Source organism: Lolium perenne, chromosome 1 (genome assembly GCF_019359855.2).
Source record: "Lolium perenne isolate Kyuss_39 chromosome 1, Kyuss_2.0, whole genome shotgun sequence".
In the NCBI taxonomy this organism is placed as follows: domain Eukaryota; kingdom Viridiplantae; phylum Streptophyta; class Magnoliopsida; order Poales; family Poaceae; genus Lolium; species Lolium perenne.
Window position 1 is genome coordinate 190,148,825 of NC_067244.2, and position 12,662 is coordinate 190,161,486.

The 12,662-nt window shown below is 43.5% G+C and overlaps 2 protein-coding genes across 2 annotated transcripts; one reads left to right on the plus strand and one right to left on the minus strand.

Moving 5' to 3' along the window:
- Positions 1-223: 223 nt before the first annotated feature.
- LOC127316479 (acyl carrier protein 2, mitochondrial) lies at positions 224-2,597 on the plus strand. The gene is made up of 2 exons (XM_051346883.2): positions 224-517; positions 2,132-2,597. The coding sequence occupies exons 1-2, from the start codon at positions 296-298 to the stop codon at positions 2,306-2,308; spliced, it is 399 nt and encodes a 132-aa protein (XP_051202843.1). The 5' UTR covers positions 224-295; the 3' UTR covers positions 2,309-2,597.
- Positions 2,598-3,206: 609 nt separating this feature from the next.
- Positions 3,207-6,444, minus strand: LOC127316480 (uncharacterized). The gene is made up of 4 exons (XM_051346885.2): positions 6,226-6,444; positions 5,514-5,633; positions 4,400-5,372; positions 3,207-3,695 (listed from the first exon to the last, which is right to left on the minus strand). The coding sequence occupies exons 2-3, from the start codon at positions 5,617-5,619 to the stop codon at positions 4,402-4,404; spliced, it is 1,077 nt and encodes a 358-aa protein (XP_051202845.1). The 5' UTR covers positions 5,620-5,633; positions 6,226-6,444; the 3' UTR covers positions 3,207-3,695; positions 4,400-4,401.
- Between the last annotated feature and the right edge of the window lie 6,218 nt (positions 6,445-12,662).

A 12,662-nucleotide genomic window follows, 5' to 3' on the forward strand; every position in this document is an offset into this window, starting at 1 on the left:
TTTTGTTTTTTACATTCTTTAGGGTATTTTTTACTCCCTCCAATCCACACTTATCATGGACTGGAGGGAGTAGAATTTTTTTTTTTTTTGTTTCTTAGGTGTTGTATATGAATGATGAAGTGGATAATGTCACATCGAGCCCACGAGCGACTCTGTAAGGCCGGGTTTAGTCGGGATGGGCCCAGACGTTTTCGATTGATCACGATTTGTACCAGCCCGGACCACCGCAGGTTGCCTACGTTGCCCTTCTCCTACCCACTCGCTGCAGGCCCTGTACCAACCGAGAGGAGAGGAAATGGCGATGGCGGCGGCGAGGAGAGCCCTCCTGAATCACCTCCGCGTGCCGGTGGCGCGCCCGGCGACTGCAGCGGCGGTGGCGGCAGCGGGAAGCGTCCCTGTTGCCAGGCTCCTGTCTTCGACCACGGAGGTGGAGAAGGGGTCGTTCCTCGACAAGGGCGAGGTCGCCGACCGCGTTGTCTCCGTCATCAAGAACTTCCAGAAGATCGAGCCCTCCAAGGTAACCGCGAAACAGTGCGCTCGTGTGGCCCGTACGTTTGGTAGATGGATACATGGGTATGGATCTCCTACCGTTTAGGCATGTATTTAGGGTTTTTGGCTCCAATCGCGGTATGTTTGCTTCGTGAACTGGATCTCCCAGCAAGAATTGGCCATAAAGTAGGTGGTTTTTCGGAGTTTTGCGCAGTACAAGGCGTAGCTTTTACAAATCGCCCATTTTTTTGGAGGTTCGAAGAGAAGGGGCAGAGGGAACTGTGGCGTTTTTGCTACAGTATTTATTGACCATTACACAGTATAGTTAAGAAAATACATACGGAGACCTCTGATTAGTGGCTGATTTGTCCAAACTGGACACTGGCCGCCCCTGCAACGATCTAGTTCCACATCGACTTGTGGAGATCTATTGACTGTTGGATGCCTTCAGTATCAATTTCACTGCATTCTGTTCTTGCTTGTTAGTTACCATTAGGGGATATTTGTTTTCTGTTGTCTCCTCTAGTTTCATACTATTAATTTAATACTGTTTCTTCGTTTCTCTTATCTATACATATATCATGACTGTGAAGTGGAAAAAATGTTGATTTACCCCGTGATAAGTAATAGACCAGTATCGATGAGCCAAATATGTATTCCTAGGACCTGATTTGTTGTGTATGTATGCATATTTGAAATTAGGACTATGTGTGCCATGCAGATATGTTGGAAAAATTATTTGGTGTCTTATGTCAGTGGATCCATCTTATTTGCAGCTTTCTGTTTATTTGCTCTGTAAACATCCTTACTATTCATTGCCGTATGAAGTGTCTCTGTGAAGTATTTGAGCATGAATTTTTGGTGTGAATTGCACAAAAACTCTAGTATATGAAATATGTGGAAATGATGTCAGTGCTAGCGGGCACAGATAAAGTCATTACTCAATAATGCTAAGTTCACCCCAAAATAACAGCATGGCATACTGATATCTTTTCTGTTTACCTTCAGCCTTGCTGCATTCCTTTGAGCTAAGCTTGAGCATGTCAAGCATGCTAACTAAGTTCATATAAGCAGTTTCGTCAAGCTTAGTGTTGTAGTTTAACTAATCATGACTGCACTGTTGATAGGGTCGTTTCAAACCATTGCTTTGGGTCCTAAACATGACTACACTCGACAGGTAGCTCAAAAATGTGCCAAGTTTGGCCATTGGATGCAGAGCTAGTATTTTGTGAATACTGGAAACTCTGTGGTTGCCTACAAATTGCTTTTGCTGGACTGAGAAACAATTACGGGTTTTTCTTACTGTCAAGAATTCTAAGGTAGAGATTGGCGTGGTAGTCTGCCTGCACGCTGACATTTTCTGGTCCACTTTTCCAGGCATTTTGTGTTTAATTGTTGTTTTGGTAAACAGTGGTACTTTTATTGCCCATCTGCATTTGCATTAGTTCTCTATAAACCGAACCTGACTAGTATGAAGTGGTGTTTCGAACATTTGTATTAGTTCTCTATAAACCGAACCTGACTAGTATGAAGTGGTGTTTCTAATTTTCTGTGATGTTTGTTAAGAGAAGATTAATTCGTACTATGCAGATGCTTTAAACTGCCATTAATCCGCTCTCATGTTCCTGCGAAACCTTTGCAGGTGACTCCTAATGCTCATTTTCAGAAGGACCTCGGGCTGGACAGCCTGGACACGGTCGAGATCGTCATGGCCTTTGAGGAGGAATTCTGCTTGGAGATCCCTGACAATGAGGCGGAGAAGATCGATTCCATCAAGACGGCGGTCGACTTCATCGCCTCGCATCCTCAAGCGAAATAAGGATGCTTTCTTGCAGCATTTCTCGGTTCCCACCTTGGACGTGCTCTGTCTCTGGGAAGGACAGTTTTTTTTTTTTTTTTGGTCGTAGTTTCCCGTTAGGTGGAACTATGTGAGGATTACTCTGCTGATTTTGTGCCTGCTCACTAGCAAGCCTATGTTAGTTCCTTTTCTGTATCTGCTGGAATAAATAATGCACTGCACCATTTGTTGGCGATGGTAGCTTCTTTTGCAGCAAAAGTTGCGTTGCTGGCTCACACTAAGTCATATGTAATGAGAAATTGTAGCCTCAGATGGAATTCGTCAGTTTTTGCCTCGGTTGACGTTCACGCTACACTAGCCATCGCCAGTTAGTCTTTAGTTAGCAGTTAGATCCTGGCCTCTGATTGCACAATCATGAGTACAGTATTTGTTGTGAATCCAAGTGTTCAAAAGAAATCCCACTCTCATGCTAAATCCTTAGCCGTACACAAAGGAGACCGAGAGTCCAACACGCCCCAAATTTAAGGTTTAGATTCTGCGACGTACAGGCGCACGCGCAGTGTGAGGCACACACAGTGACACACGAACAGGCGTCACCACATTTGATCTGCCATGTGCACGAACGCTCACATGGGCAGGGCAAAAGGGCTCGTTCTGTTATTGGTCCCCTTTGCTCCTAGCATCTCCATACGTACTGCGAATGAAGCTTTACACTTGTTAGCAAAATCAAGCTGTGAAATAAGAGTTGTAATGTTGGCCACGGTGTAGCACCGGCTTTAATTGTATTCCAGTTGAACTTGGACTTTGTGGGTTAATATAAATCGCAGTGATAGATTCTCAAAAAAAGTGGGGTTTGGATATAACCGTACAAGGCTAGAAGAGTACATTTGACAAAAAAACATCGACTGGACGATAATCACAAGGAAAATACGACCTGAAATTACCAGAATATTAGGAATAAATTACAATAATATGACCCAAAAAAATAAATGGCACTATAATAATATTAGGATTAGGAATGTCTTGCATCGCAGTTACGTTTAACAGCCTGTTATTAGCAGAATAAATTACAAGGATTGCATAGTTTCCGCACAAAGTAACATGGAGTCTTTTGGGCAAAATATAGCTGCTACTCGGGTTGCAAGTGGACGCCCCGCACAAGCCTGCATAAACAGGGGTTAATTCAAACTAGACTAAGTTGCCAAAAGATACTACAACTAGCCTAACATTTCGACTACGAAGCAGGCTGGATCCAGGCGCCGGTCCGCATCCCTAGTCAACAATTCCAGACAACAAGTAAAACAAAGCTCATCTACGGAAGCCCTAGGATCTCAACAACAACTTAGAAGTTCTTGACGACAAACACATGACAAGTGTTCCATCTAGAGCCTCCTTGCACCATCTTAACCTGAACGGCAAAAAAGAAGAGTCAGCCAATTTCATTAAACCAATGGTCTCCAATAATTGAATTTCGCATGAGTCCTCTCTTCATGGACAACTAGTATTGGTTTCTGGTAATTTGCATCTAACCATGTTTTGAATTTAATCAGTGTTTGAACACTAAATATCGACATGTCATTACCAGGACAGAAAAAAGCAGGAAAAATATAACCATAAACCATACTTGTAAACCACTGTACAGCCAATCTGCTTAATCAATATGAACAAAAATAGCTAGGATCAGCTGCTTGCTGCCATTGGCAGAAAAACTTAAAAAATATCATGTGAGAATTAGATAACTTCATTAGCTAACTATCACTACCTAATGTGCAAATTATAAGCTCATGTCCAATTTATATCTACCTAATTAGCAACATAGATAAATTCAAGAGGCTAGCTCTCGCTACAACTACCCTCTAATGCAACACTCAGATTAAGAAGTAATTGATACTACAATGAATGAACTAGCGCATGCAGAGATATAGTACTGACAATATTAATCAGATCTAGACGAAGAATTAAGCACCAGATATTACACATATATATTAAGTTTTCACATCAAAATCCAAGGAACTAGTACATTTTTCAAATGACAGTATAAACAACCATCCTGAGAACTATACGGAAATAATAACAATATATGATGCGTGCCTCAGCAAATAGAAGACGTACCTTCACACCACTTGTGACAGCTTGGCCACTGCCTTCCTTAACCAAAGCAGAGCCACTCGGGGGTCATCTTCTTTTGAGCTCAAGAAGATTTCTCTGTTATCTGGATCCTTGAATACATCAGCTGCTGTGACCTTCTCATCGGTTGACAATGCCATTGTCATCATTTCAGAGATGCATCTCTTGATCGAGTAATCTCCAGCTTGAGCAACCTTATTTTTACTAGCCAACTGAGCAGATTCTATCTCAATTTGTTTTTCCCTCATAAAAATGTATCTCTCCATACTTCCTGCAATGTCATTGGAACTCTGCTTCTTTGGCTTCTTACCCTCTTTCTCTTTCTTGTTCCTTGCTGTAGTAGGAGCTCTCTTATTTATCCTCTGCAAAGTCCTTGCCACACTTTCATCTTCATCATCGATAGTAATGTGGTCTTTTAAATTTGCATCTTCTTGTACATTGTAAGCCCAACTCTCTTCAAAGCCTGGAAATGTACCCTCGCTGTGACTGAGCTCATCTCTATTATCAACTTGTGTAAGATCTCGATGTTGTGGTGGCTGGGTAGAATTGACATTGTAGGTTCGTTCAGCTATTTGCCCATCGTACAACTCTCCCAATGCATCAAACAGAGGGAAGGACTTAGTTTTGAACTTCTTGATTTTTGGGAATGAAATGACTAGGTTGTCCCAAAGAGCATCTTCTGCTTCAAGCATAGACCTTGTATCATTCCATCCTACTCCACTTTGCATCCTTGCATCTTTGAGCATTTTATATTGTCTTTTCAGCTCCTTCTCTTTTTCTTTGATTTGGCTCTTTGTGTAAGACACATACGTATTTTTTTCATGAAACTCCTTGAGAATTTTGCTCCAAGCTTCAGAAGACCATCCAATCTGACCCCTGTAGCGAGCGTTGTTGTGTTCATGTAGCAGATCAACAAGAGACTTCTCTAAGTGCGAGTTCCAAGCGGCTCTTTCGTTTTCTATATAAGACAAGGTCACATAATGGTTATAGCAGAATGGAGATGTAACGAAATAAAATAAGAACTATCTAAGAGATGCAAAAGGTAATACTACAACTATGAAACAAATAGAACAATGAGTTCAACAAAAAAACCAGTTACCTAGATTGTTAGCCTCTTTTGACGAGCCAACTTTAGGAGATATGTTTTTGCTTTCAGCTGCCTTCTTCACGTTCAAGTTGTATCTGGGGGAAACTCTTGGAGCCATTGACCAAGCTACTCCTACAATTTTTAACAACCGGTAAATAATTATCTGAATGTTAATTATTTCATAACTAACATGTCTGGTCACGAATCTGAACTAACCCATATCCTTCCTTACAAATTATTTCTCCTATTTTTCCCGACACAATTAAATACAATAGTCACGCCAATTGAACATTGTAAGTGACATGATAAGATATGTACTTGCTTCTGTTTTTATTCGAGAAGAGGATCATTTTTCCAAACTTCAGGATACTAGTTACTATCAGGAGATGGTAGCATTGTGTAGTGCTCCTGAACTCATGTGCCGATTGGGTTGATCTTTCCTTTACCAGATTGATACAAATTGAGCATTCATAGAGAGATTAAAATACTATTTCAAGCATGAAACTAAAGGGCAGAAGCTTTGACGTTCTCCTTGATCAGTAAAGAAGAAACAATTGCAAGGGCTAGCACAACAGGGTCAACAGCTATACTTCCACGGATACATCATCACTGGCATAATTATTTAAGAACAGGGACAGGAAAACGAAAAGAAAACCGGAGCCCCAAATTGGAACCACTATAACCCCCCAAATCCACAAGAGGAAGAGGAGGAGACGAGCTTTACCGGCGAGAGCAGAGGTGGCCGTCGAGCCGTCTTCGCTGCTGATGTCGCCTTCTACTCCGCCGCACCGGTAGCCTCTCTCCGCCCCGCTGCACCGCCTGCCCGCGTAGCCTCCGTTTTCCTCGCCCGCCGCGGCGTCGCCCTCGTATTTCCTCTCCCCATTCCACGCCGGATCGCCTCCACCCTGCTGAGCTCGATATTTCTATGGGCCCCTGCAAAAGAGTGGGTTTCCATGGGGTGCACCGGGAAAGAATACCCACCGGGCCTAACTGAAGCCCGAAATTTGTTGGGCCTGGAAGGTACAGCTGGGCATGGGCAGCCCGGCCCGGACGGCCCGACCCGACCCGGCCCGTCCCAAAAATCCTAGGCCGAATCGGGCTTGCATGTCGGATCTGATATTGGAGCCCAAATGTCGGGCCAGGCTTGGGCTTGCAGAAAACAAGATTTAGGCTTAGACCGGGCTGGGCCAGGCTTTCCGTTCGGGTTTGGTTTATAAGCCCGAAGGCCGGGCTGGGCCGGGCCCTGAAATTTAGGTTCGGGCCTGGCCTGACACCTAGCCCGGCCCAAGAAATGCCCAGGTGTACTGGAACGAAACTACGTCGGTAAATTTGACGGGTATTGGACCTCGGCCAACCCCCGCCTAACCCGGGCAATTTGAGTGGACAATCTACAAATGTCAGCTAAGCTAAAAAAAACCTACAAATGTGAGTGGAAAAAATGTCCATCTCCTGTGTCGTTTGATCCGAATTTTTAAGAATGAATTCTACTTTTTACCTCATAGTTGTTATTTGTGACACATGTTACCCTATTTAGTGAAAATTCATCTATGATACCCTCCTAAGAAGCTTCCAAACCTCAACTTTTGATGTGTGTTCTTTGAGAAAGGTGTGAAGTGATGCAGCGACAGAATGATGATAAGGAGTGGAACAAATTGAGATGATAAATATGAACATGATCGTCGCTGCCGGCCTTCGATCTTTACACATCTTGTCATGCCACATGTACGTAACATGCCACTCCTATCTAACCAAACAAGAAAAATGCTAAAGTAGGATAAAACCATGTTTAAGGTCTCCTAATTGAGATATTTCGGTAGAAGTTCCACTAAATGGGGTAATATGTGTCAAAAATGCATACTTACAGGATAAAAAGTGGAATTTGCAATCTACACAAATTCCTATATTTTATGTGTTATTGTTTGTCCTAAGCAACATGGCAACAATATTTTTTGAACGTGCAAAAGTGTTACACAAATTCAAACATATACTTATTCATATGCATGCAACATGCCCTTTTTTGTCGCACTAAGCCAGCAGGAAAATGAGTGCAGCATAGAGGCCAATGTATTCAACATGAACAAAAATATGTCTGCATCATGAGATCAACGTTCGAAGCATACACTCAAGCACATCACATGTGTATATCCATCGTTAGATCTGGCAAAGCACCTTTTTCGCTAGTTGGATGACTTGAACTATTTTAGCCTCCAGCTCAGGCTCCCACTCTGATGTACGTGGGTTTGAGGCCGCGATATCCAATTCATGGTGGATGAGGGGAAGAACCGACATCAGAGAAGAAAACTCACATGGAGTATTGAAGGAAGAGAACCATGTTTTCGAGGTAGAGTAAGAGGATGAAGATATATAAGAGAGGAAGTGTTTGCAAGGGTGTGTATTTGTGTGTGCGCTCCATAGGAGGTCCTTGTGTGGAGCAGGATAATGTGTTTATATTTTTGTTTCTACGGGAAATACTCATGTTAAGTATTAACCAAGGTGCTCGGAAAAGTGTGCTAGCAATCATATCCGTAAATGATATCGGAACAATGGTCATCCCATAGAAACATTTGAATAATCACCACAATGTGCCAAACTGTGTCGTACCTTAATACAACATTGAAGGCAAAAGTGAGTAGAATGATTTGATACCATGAGATGACGACGAGGGGAAATATCAAGACTTGTTATGCTGAAAATGGATTCTCGTACGTGGTCCATGATGTGATGCTCTGTCTTGTCCTCACGATGCCTCTCCATCTCCATCTAGTTTCCTTTCCAATCTCCATAGGTTGTGCTCCTGCACCTAACACTACCTTATCTCTCCCAAATAAACTCCAGCGACTGTCGATGTCCCATCCATTTTTCAGCGAAGGTTAGAAACACTAGGGTTGAGGATGCACATGGTGGATGACCATGGAATGCTACCGCTATTTTTCTTATGAGTTTATATCCATGACAACACCTCAAGGATGGATGTAGGTACGAGGGAACTAGTGTGGGCACACCCGATCCGCCAACCTTGCAATTACACCGAGCTAAATCCATGGCAACAAGCGCAAAAAGGCGAAGGCTAGCGCCTCAATTGCTAATGGTAGAGGTTAGCGATTTATTTGGGAATTTCTTGTACTGCAAAGGCTATTTTGACATGCTGCAAACGTGTATGCCGTTTGTTGACGTGTTGCAAATATTCTAGGTGTATGCTTAAATGGTTTTTTTCTCATGTTGCAGATGTATTTCCTCGCTGTTGTTTGCGTTTGTCACATATGTTGCATTTCTCATGTTTCATATGTTGCAACACATTTTTCAATGCCTTATTGCAACCAATGTGGATTTGTTGCTGAAAGAACATCTCTCACATTATGTTTTGTGTGTTTGATGTCAATATATGTGATACACTAATGTTTGTTTAAGTGGTACAGGGATTACATAGTTATTTATTCATGTGTGTTGGATTTGATCGTCTGTCAAAAGAAATCAGAAAAAGTTGGCCAGGCCGGATAATCCGGGCCGGATATTGTTGAAATATCCGGCCCCCTGTTTTTGGCTAAGTCTTCGAGGAAAAGCAACAAAGATGGGGGCCGGACATTTGCCGGATAATGTCCCGGTATTGTACAGGGCCGGAATATCCGGGCCGGATATTTTGGAAATATCCGGCCCCCCCGTTTTTGGCTAAGGACTGGAAGAAAAGCTTCTCTGGCATAGGGCCAGACATTTGGCCGGATAATTTCACTGTTTTGTTCCGTGGGCCGGATTATCCGGGGGGGCGGATTATCTGGCCCTTACTTAGGCCGGAATATCCGGCCCCCCGGAAGCTGCAACGGCTCAATTTTGAGGGGAGGTATAAATACCCCCCCTTCTTCTACCTTGGTTGCTTGCTCAATCATTACACAAGAAATCTGCCAAGCCACCTCCATTAGAGCCACCTCAAGAAACTCAAGATTTGCAAGATCTCCTTCCTCCCCCAACCAAATCTCTTGATCTTTGGGGATTCGAAGGAGAAGACACCGATCTACATCCTCACCGAAGCGTTCTTCATTTCCCCCTCTCTTGTTTGAGGGATCTCATGCTAGTGTTCCTATTTGGTTCCCTAGTTGATTTGTGTTGATGTATTGTTGTTGATTGTTGTGTTGTAACAGATTTGGGAGCCTCCAATTTGGTTGTGGATGTGTGCCCCAAGAACCTTGTAAAGGCCCGGTTTCCGCCTCGAGGAAATCCCTTAGTGGAAGTGGGCTAGGCCTTCGTGGCGTTGCTCACCGGAGATCTGAGTGAAGCCTTCGTGGCTGTTGGTTTGGCTTTCGTAGCAACCACACTCCTCCAAACGTAGACGTACCTTCTTGCAAAGGAAGGGAACTACGGGAATCATCTCCGTGTCATCGCGTGCTCCACTCTCGGTTACCTCTATCCTATTCTATCTCTATATTGCTTAGATATATCTTGCTTAGTTGTTAGCCTTGTCATATAGGTAAATTCACTTAGTTGCATATCTAGAGAATTTACCTTTTGTGTCAAGCCTAAATTGAAAAAGAACTAAAAATTGGTTAGCACCTATTCACCCCCCCTCTAGGTGCGGCATACGATCCTTTCAATTGGTATCAGAGCCTCGGCTCTTATTTCGGGCTTAACCGCCTAAGAGTATGCCGGACGAGGAGTCCTCGGAAGGGGCCGCCAAGATGGTCTCCGTGGAAGACTTCAATTCGTTGAAGTCCTCCGTGGAAGCCCAAATGGAAAGCATGAAAAAGATGATTGCCGAGCTTTTGGCTCCGGCCCTTCCCAAGGCTCCTAGTGTAGAGGTAAAAGACACGGGTGCGTTAGATGAGGGAGAGGCTTCGGACTTACCCTCATCTACCAAACCCATGGAAGGTGATAACTTAAACACTATCAATTCTCCCATTGCATCTCCTAAGGGAACTAATGGGAGTGAGAGCTACAATCGAGTACCTCCACCTTTCCAATCACCCGATATACCGGTTCCCCATCCCCATTTGAACATTTGGGGCGACCCACCTAAGTTTTCTATTGAAAATTTCGATACTTGGCAATTTGAGTTCCGCTCTCATGTTTGTAGTGCCTCCAATGAATTATGGAGAATCATCTTGGAGGGCTTCAAGCCATACAACCCCGACAATTTGACTAGAAGAGAAGCGGTTGATAGTCAACTCAACAACACCGTCTTGCACATGATTCAAACTAGTGTGGGGACAAAGGAATTGCATCGTGTCCGGAACTACACCACCGCCAAGGAAGCTTGGGATGGTTTGACCGCTAGTTGCATTGGAAGTGAGAGCACAAGGAGGAACAAGTATAATGCTCTCAAGAATAAAGCTGAAGGGTTCATGAGGCTACCGGATGAAGATCATGAAGACATGTATGGAAGACTTCTCACCGTTGCCGATGCCTTCCGGCTTATTGGTGCCACCCACATCAATGACTCTTGGATCAAGGAGAAGTACATTGAATGCATGATGCCATTTGTACCCATTGATGTCAAGACTCTTGTGGGAAGGGAATGCTATTCCTCTCTCACCTCTCAACAAGTCGTGCACGAGATGCAAGCTCTCAAGGTGCTTGAGGAAACCTCTCATGATTCTCGCAATCGTGCTCTTGGGATGGCAAAAGGTTCCAACCTTGCCTTGGTGGTCAACTCCGTTGAAGAAGTGATTCCTCAAGAATCTTACAGGGCATCTTGGAGTATGACCTATCCGGAAGATTTGCAATGCCACTACCATGATCACATGGCCTTCCATGCAAAATCCTTTTGGGTTGATCCCTCCAAGGCCAAGGAAGACAACATCAAGAGGAACAACAAAAGTGGGTTCACTAGCTTTGGTCCAAAGACAAGATCATGCTACAATTGTGATGACAAGCGCCACTTCATTGCCGAATGCCCCTATGAGAATAGAGAGCTTCATAATGGGAGGCTCATTCCCAAGGACAAGAGCAAAGACTCAAAGGGCAAATATTCAAAGCCCCTCAACAAGAAGTTCTACAACAACAAGACCAAGAAGGGCAAGAGGCCCTCAAGAGTTGTGCTAGTAACAAGGGAAGAATATTCTTCCGATGAAGTTGAAAGTTCTAGTGGTGATGAAGATGAAGAAAGCTCAAAGGAATTGGCCGCCATCGTCACCACCAACACACCCTCTTCATCTCTCTTTGAATCTCCCAATGAGAACCCTCATATCAAGAATGCACATTGCTTCATGGCAAGGTCCTCCTTGGACACACCTATTGTGCTATCAACTCAAGAAGAGTATACCTCCGGAGATGATGATGTTGATGATGAAGAAGATGCAACCTCTAATGGATTGGTCGCTCTTGCCTCCCTCTCCACTAACTCTTCATCACCAAGTGAATCCCCCAATGAGGTCATTCATGTGGAGGAAGAAAGTTGCCTTATGGCTAAATCTTCCGAGGTATCATCTCCTAACCCCTCTATGCCTAACATTGCTAATGATCTAGGGGTTGACCCCGCTAGTCTAAAAGTGAAACAAGAGATGCTAGAGTTTGATGAGTTCATTAGTAACCTACAAGGTAACACTAAGAAGCATGTTTCAAGCATCATGGTTCGTATAGCTCAACAAAGTGATATGCTTGAGAAAAAGGGTCAAATAGAGAGAGAAGACTCTCTTGAAATCCATGCCCTTAAAAATGCTCTTGAGGAAAGTCAAGAAACTATAGCTTCTCTTGAGGAGAGGCTAGAGACTCTTGAAGAGCCTCAAGATAAAATTAACAAGCTCACTAAAGCTAGAGATCTTGCTAGAGCTAAGACTAAAGTGCTTATAAAGGAAAAGGCCAAATTTGGTGTTGATCATGAGAAACTTGTGAAGGATCTAGATGAACTAGACAAGGCTCACAAAGCCTTGAAGAGTGAATACTCTCTCCTCTCCGAGTCTTATGAGCAACTTCAAATTAGGCTTGCTTCATATGACATACCTAGTACCTCTACCCCTTCATGTGATCATGCAAATATAATTGAGGAAAATGCTAGGTTGAAAGATGAACTTGCTAGGACCTCCTCTCCCCAAAGTAAACTTTCCTTGGATGATCTTTTGAGTAAGCAAAGGTCAAACAATGGGAAGGAGGGACTTGGTTTTAATACCAAGGCTAAAAAGGCAAACAAGAAAAAGACCAAGCCCGCACATGAGAAAGCTAATGGTGAACCCCGAA